At 39.3% G+C, this 6,410-nt stretch overlaps 1 protein-coding gene across 1 annotated transcript; it reads right to left on the reverse strand.

Annotated features, from left to right (window-relative positions):
* Positions 1-268: 268 nt before the first annotated feature.
* LOC105442913 lies at positions 269-2,293 on the reverse strand. The gene is made up of 3 exons (XM_011675568.2): positions 1,750-2,293; positions 1,159-1,437; positions 269-900 (listed from the first exon to the last, which is right to left on the reverse strand). The coding sequence occupies exons 1-3, from the start codon at positions 2,291-2,293 to the stop codon at positions 473-475; spliced, it is 1,251 nt and encodes a 416-aa protein (XP_011673870.2). The 3' UTR covers positions 269-472.
* Positions 2,294-6,410: the final 4,117 nt, after the last annotated feature.

Consider the following 6,410-nt stretch of genomic DNA (forward strand, 5'->3'; position numbering starts at 1 on the left):
GTGTTTTTCTTTTTTTCTCTCATCTCTTTGGACTCCTGAGAAATTATTCCGAATTTAGGGGGGTACATTAAGCATTTTTCCTGATTTAGGGGGGTCTCCAAGGCAGGAAAAGCCCGCGAAAAGCCCGCGAAAGGGGGGGTTCGGAAATGTTGGCAGTCCTCAGATAGGGGGTGCTTTCAAAAAGAGGGTACGAGCATATGCGTACCCTAAATAACACTGAGTGGGGGGGCCGGGACACAGTAAAAGGGTTATTTTACAGAAACTGGTAATACAAAAAAAGGGGCATTAATGACGCGTTTGATGATGGAAGTACTTTAAACGTCATTATACCGTCCGTATTTAAGTCAAGTGATAATAGAGTTGAATCTGCTTTATTCTGGGTTTATCATCGTCATTTGTATAAAAAAATTAAAAAATTGGTCATCATTAATATTCCGAAAAATTTATTCGATTTCACTGAATCATCTCCGAATTAATAATCGTCAAAATGGTTTAAGAATTCTTCGAGTTTTTTAAGATTTTCATCCTTGTGTTCCATATCCTGCTCCGCTCGCCTAAGCGTGTTGGCAAGGTCACGCTCCCTGGCCGGCTTCGATTCCTTTTCCTTCGCCTCCGCCGCCATTGCCCACGTTCCCGCTGGCGGTGCGCTGCTAAACTCTCCAGTGGTCGTCGAGTTCTTTTCATCGCCGTTATCGGTGGTCTTCGAAGATGACGAATCGTCCTCGGCGACTTCAGTGATGCTCCCCATGCTCTCGAGCTTGCCCTTCTCATGGTGGTAGAAGAGAGCACCGTAGTCGAGAGAGCGGCGTTTCAGCATCCTCGGCCTCTCGGCAGACGGTCGGGTCGTGATCGAGAGTCGACGCTCGGCGTGCGTCGGGGTATTTCGATGCTCTAACCAACCTTGTTACCATAGAAACCAATCAAACACGAAAAAGAAAATCAGTTTTAGCTCAAGGTGAGGATAATCAAAAGTGGCTGTTATAACTGAGAGATTCGCTTCCACTGATGGACCATAATACTTTACAACAAGATTTATTGCAAGAAAAAAAAGGGAAAGAAAGAAGGAAAGCTGTAAGATACTTAGGAGATATAGTATGGAAAGAGAAAAAAATACGTAAAAATTGTGATCGAACCCCTTCACATGCAATATTGTGTTACCTGGTGGAGGTTCGGCCCCCTCCGATTCATCTGACTCGTCATCATCATCATCGTTCTCGTTGCTTTGAGCTGCGATGACCGCTAGTCTATTCAACACATCCTGTGGAAGCAGAGCCGGAGGTCTGTTCTTTAGAGTTCCTTCTCCTTCGTCGGATTGATTTCCTGTGTTGTTGTCGTCGTCGTCGTCGTCCTCTTCATCCTCACTTTCGATCACGCGATGGAGTATCGGGAACACGGCATATTTGATCTCTTCATCGTCACCCGCAAGTTTGATAGTTCCTAATTTGTATAGAAATACATGAAGAGGTTGTATGATGTATTACTGGCAAAATATTAGTATGGAACATTGAATAAGGAAATGTAGAAAACATGTTCACTCATGGCGTCATTGTGATATAATGAAATTTAGTCTGAAGGTAAACCATAATTATGTAAAATTGGTTGAAACATCACTTTCGAATCACATTTTTACCATAAAAATTATACAGAGAACAAAGTGCAAATGCTTTGTCAGACTTTGTATATTTTATTAAGAAGAGCAGCCAGTGAATGTTTTCCTGAAAGTTAAGTTTATTGTGAATCTCTATTTACCTTTGGAGTAATCTGTCGTCACCGTGGACATTCTCCTTGTTTCAGTCTCGATCACCGTTACATCTTTGCCTTCTGATTCGGAGTTGAACTGCATCAGTAGCGGGAACTTGTCATTGTAACCTTTCCATCCCGTGTAGACTGTGCTGTAAGGTTTATCCACCCATTCCTTGTGGTCTTTCTCGTAGCCAGGTATTGCAGCGACAACGCGGTGTTCCGCCGCGTTCAGAGGCCGACGGAGGCCAAAGAAAGTCTGCGGCGGAGCGGGAACTTTCCTCGGCTTCGGGTTGCCTTCTTCGCGGTACTGCCGACTGTAGTGGCCCAACTCCGGGCTCCAGGGTCTGTCAAGAAGAGGCAGTCCTTTAGACCTTTCCTTGCGAGCCTTAACCCTGTCCTGCCTCAGTCTCTCCTCCTTCCTGTCTTGGGTTGACTCGAGAAGCTGGAAATTATCAGAATCAAAGAATCCCCGATCTGGCGTGTTTCGGCCTATTTGAGTAGTACCGGACGAGTACTCCGGACTCTTTCTTTGAAGTATCGGTGATGACATTTTAATCATACATTTTGAGTTTCTTTAATTTTTAGTATGTTGAGTCCGATGTGATGTGATGATCACTACAGAAAAATGGACTTAATGCTTAACGACTTCGTTGGCAACATCACGGCGCTCGCTATAAAGCAACAACGTCACAATGCGTATTACTTTTATGACTTTTGCGTCATAATGTACTGCGCGTATAGTTATGTACGTACTGCATGGGATCATCGAAAATCTTTGGTTTTGCTCAAATTTGTTTGCTCATGGGAAATCATGGTTTCTTAAATTACCAAATATAAAAAGGTCGAGTCCTATATGATTTGATAAAAATGGACGAAATATCAACATAAACATGTTTGTGACGGATTTTTACAGAAAAGCAATTTTCACCGCATAGAGACATTGTAAATGAAATATTTAGCTGTCGGCCTAGTGGACTGTTGGTTTCGTGGATTGTCGGTCTCGTAGACTGTCGGGCTTGTTGAGCTGTCGGTCTAATGAACCTTTTTAAAAAAATTCTCAGAAGGCCTACCTTAACAAAAGTGTTTTCTCCTTGCCTGTTTCATTGCTAAATAATAGTTGATTTGTGCAATTCAATAAAAGAATGATTCTCCGGTTCAAAGTATTTACGGAACTTGTACAACATCTGCTAAATATTTTTATATTTTACAAATTCTTTTTTGTTTACAGTCACTTCTATATAAATATTATGATTCAGATGTAAATGGTGATAACTCCTCTATCATAATGGTACGTAGAGATGCATCTATGTTCTGTCTGCTCGAGCAAGAATTGCTTTTCTTCCAATCGCCTACCTGTATTATATTATATAATACTACAATGCACAATGTTACGAAAATGCCTTGAGTAAATGAATATTCACACATCCTCGTTTCGAACACGCTATGCAAAACCTAATCTGTTGTCTGAAGTTCTCCTTTTATTAGCGAAGGAAAACTCAGTGGAGAATGTACTGCATACACACCGACAATATATACCTCACATTTTCTTCCTATCCAGACTATTATAATTGTATTTACTGCTTTCTGCACCCTGTAACTGGCGGATATAAAATGTATGAAAAAAAGAAGAAGAAAGCATGCATCCGTGTTCTAGCTGCCCTCGACCTTTACTCAAGTCAGACATTGCATATATTCAACGTTGCTGTATCACAGTTAGAGTCGCTCCCGGGCAGAAACTCTACCCGCAAATCTGATGAAAACGCCAAGTTGATTGAAAGGATATGACCAGCTGCTCGCCAGGAGATTAGAAAAACAAGAAGAAAGAAAGAATAGAAAAAAACTCTCTCTCAAAAAAAGTCTTGGAGCTGTAAAAGTGAGCCATAAACTTCTACGCGACGATATAATATGTCGTATTTAGGAACATAAATCACCTTATTTGTACATGCATGCACTCTAAAACTAAAGGGTTGAATCAACATTTGAGAGTGCCGATGTGTAGCAACGCGTGGTGTATAATTCTCTTTATCTTTCTGGCTTTAGCACAATTTTGCGTCTAGCATGTTAAAAGTATTAAAATATATTCTTTTTTTCTTCAAAACGCTTTCTTTCCTCGACACTTCACAGTGTTTATTAAACTCCTGTGTATGTTTACTACTAATTCAATTAAACCCGTCCCTCGGTTTGATCACGTTTGACAACCAAACATTTATCAGATTATTGCTTTATTAAACCCAATTTTAAACAAAAGCGTTAATACGCCCAGTGTTCGTTTTAGATTTTAGTAGAATGCGGGCCTCTAGGTTTATATTTGTAAAATAAATTATGAAAATTGTTGTTTGTTGTTGAAAGCTTTCGCTTCGTATTGAATAATATGTCAACATCTTCTTAAGATATAGACGTCGTGCTTTAAAGAAATGAGAGTCAATTATATTTTTCATCATCCTGATCATGATGACAACTTCTATGCCATAAAGATAATGAATATGAAATTGATTGCCGCTTACACTGTGTTGAATGTGTTACTCTTCAGTTTCTAGGATTATTGAGAACGTGCCATTATTATAGGAAGAGCTGCCAAATAAATCTTACAAAATGACCTTGAGGGTAACTAGATGATGACTTCAAGAGAATTGCGCAATGAACAATACAAAACAAATATACTAACATGTGATTCCTCCAAACATAGCCAATTAATCGAGCCAAGGCTGGACAGATGCGCCAGTATGACTAGAAACGACAATCAATTCAATTTAAATTTGAGATTCACTTTCCTGGCATGCATGATTTTTGTCCATAATATTGATGTAGTTTTATGTCGACTTTCCAAACTGCAGCAATAAAGCAATCAACAATCGGTAAATATAGAAAGCAATACATCGGTGTATTATTATATGAATTAAAGGAAAATGTGCACAACCCAGGGGCGTCGTGGGGGAGGGGGGGGGCAGTATGTAATTAAAATGTTAATCTTGTGAAGCGTATGAAAAGCTTCATAGCAAAGTGTTTGAACCACTCCCTCACAACATGAAGATAATGACATGAATAATGTTAAATTTCAACCGCCATTAATAATAAGACATCAGAAAATCATCGTGATGCAGTATATTTATAAATCTCGAAATTAATATAACTTCGAACAGTCTTTCCCTCCTGTATTGCGCCAGGGTATTCGGTAGCAGTCAAATTCAAAGGAAAACACGTCAACATCTTCTCTTTCTTCATTCTTCCTTACTTTTTTTTTGTACCCATTCGAATGATTCAAGAGCGTGAAGCAAGCAAACACCTTTATTTCTCTGCATGGCCAGAGGCAAAACTCATCAGTACAACGTCAACTATTCGCGGGGATTTCTTTGCCTCGACGCTGTTGGCGTCTAAATTAAAGTCACGCGTAACTATTACGAGGTTCGCAGCCCCATATGGTGGACGGTGAAAAAGGCAATTATGAGAGGAGAAAGAAGGAGAAATGCCCTTGTCTGACAAGCAGTTTATTCAGATAAAACATGCTATTAGCTGCACGATTGTCATTCGTGGAGAATTTTAATATAAAGTTGATATGCGACCTTGTGCTTGGACGTGACTGCTCTTTTCGTTCACGTCGCGTTCTGTTCGAACATGCATTTCAGGAAAATATTTGTCATTGTTTTTCAAAGATTCCCATTTTCTATTCTATATCCATAACAACATGGAGTAGACCTAAAGACGACCCACCCCCATATTGTGTTTGCAGGCATATTTACAGGTTATATTTATGCCTCAGATTACAAGAAATCGGGTTAACTATTTCTGAGGGAGCATGTCTCTACGGATAACAAAAAATCCTAAAATAAAATCATGATGGTACTAATCTTGAGTGAAACCGTAGATTGAAATTGATAATATTTATTCATGATGCTTTGTTCTGTGTATTATATTAAACCCAGTAAAAATGCACTAAGTTGATCTTCAATTTTGCTTCGTAGTGGTTCATCTCTGAATCTAAACATTGACATGATAATTCTGTCAACTCAGGGATCTTTTGACAGCAGGCTTGTCTTCATCTTACTCTTTGCCATGAATATTTATCCCCGAAAGCATCTTTATTATCGATATTCCGTGGGCTCCACGATGCTGTTGCATACCTCCTGCTATTGCCATGGCTACGGTAATGCAATCTTGAATTTGCTCTAATCCGCGGGATATTTTCTGCCTGCGCTCTTCAAAATTGTCCTGTTTCCATGTAATGTACCCCGTAGTCAGTGTAAACAACATGACGTCTTTCTCATGGTAATTGTTTTCTTACTGCCTTTTTATTCCATATATCCAAGACACATGATGATAGGATTGATGAGATGTATTTAGGGCTTGTCACATAGTTTGTCAGGCGTTCTCGCATCGGATCTTTGTTTTTTCGGTTTTTATTTGTGTTGTGATACCCAATATCCCCACCGATCAACCAGCATTTTAGATTAAAAGGGTCTTTAAAAAGCTCGATTTCTTTTAGAGTGCAGGCCTGTATGATTATTTCGAAACGTATCATGTTTCCTAATTGGAGGAGAATGTACTTTTAAGGAACTAAATTACAAATATAAATAGCAACATACTTCTAAGAAAAATAGGATAGGATATAAAAGTTAATTCCCTCTTTGTCAAATTACTCTTGTAAGACAGACTGCTGATATTCAATCAAT

Source organism: Strongylocentrotus purpuratus, unplaced genomic scaffold (genome assembly GCF_000002235.5).
Source record: "Strongylocentrotus purpuratus isolate Spur 01 unplaced genomic scaffold, Spur_5.0 spur5_scaffold_5, whole genome shotgun sequence".
Lineage (NCBI taxonomy): Eukaryota > Metazoa > Echinodermata > Echinoidea > Camarodonta > Strongylocentrotidae > Strongylocentrotus > Strongylocentrotus purpuratus.

What these genes read in the sequence shown, in the direction of transcription:
- LOC105442913 (XM_011675568.2), bottom strand. Translation starts at nt 2,293, where the DNA reads ATGTCATCACCGATACTTCAAAGAAAGAGTCCGGAGTACTCGTCCGGT. An exon ending in GACGACAGATTACTCCAAAG is followed by an intron (nt 1,438 to 1,749) that starts GTAAATAGAGAT and finishes TATACAAATTAG; the next exon opens with GAACTATCAAACTTGCGGGT. An exon ending in GGGGGCCGAACCTCCACCAG is followed by an intron (nt 901 to 1,158) that starts GTAACACAATAT and finishes TATGGTAACAAG; the next exon opens with GTTGGTTAGAGCATCGAAAT.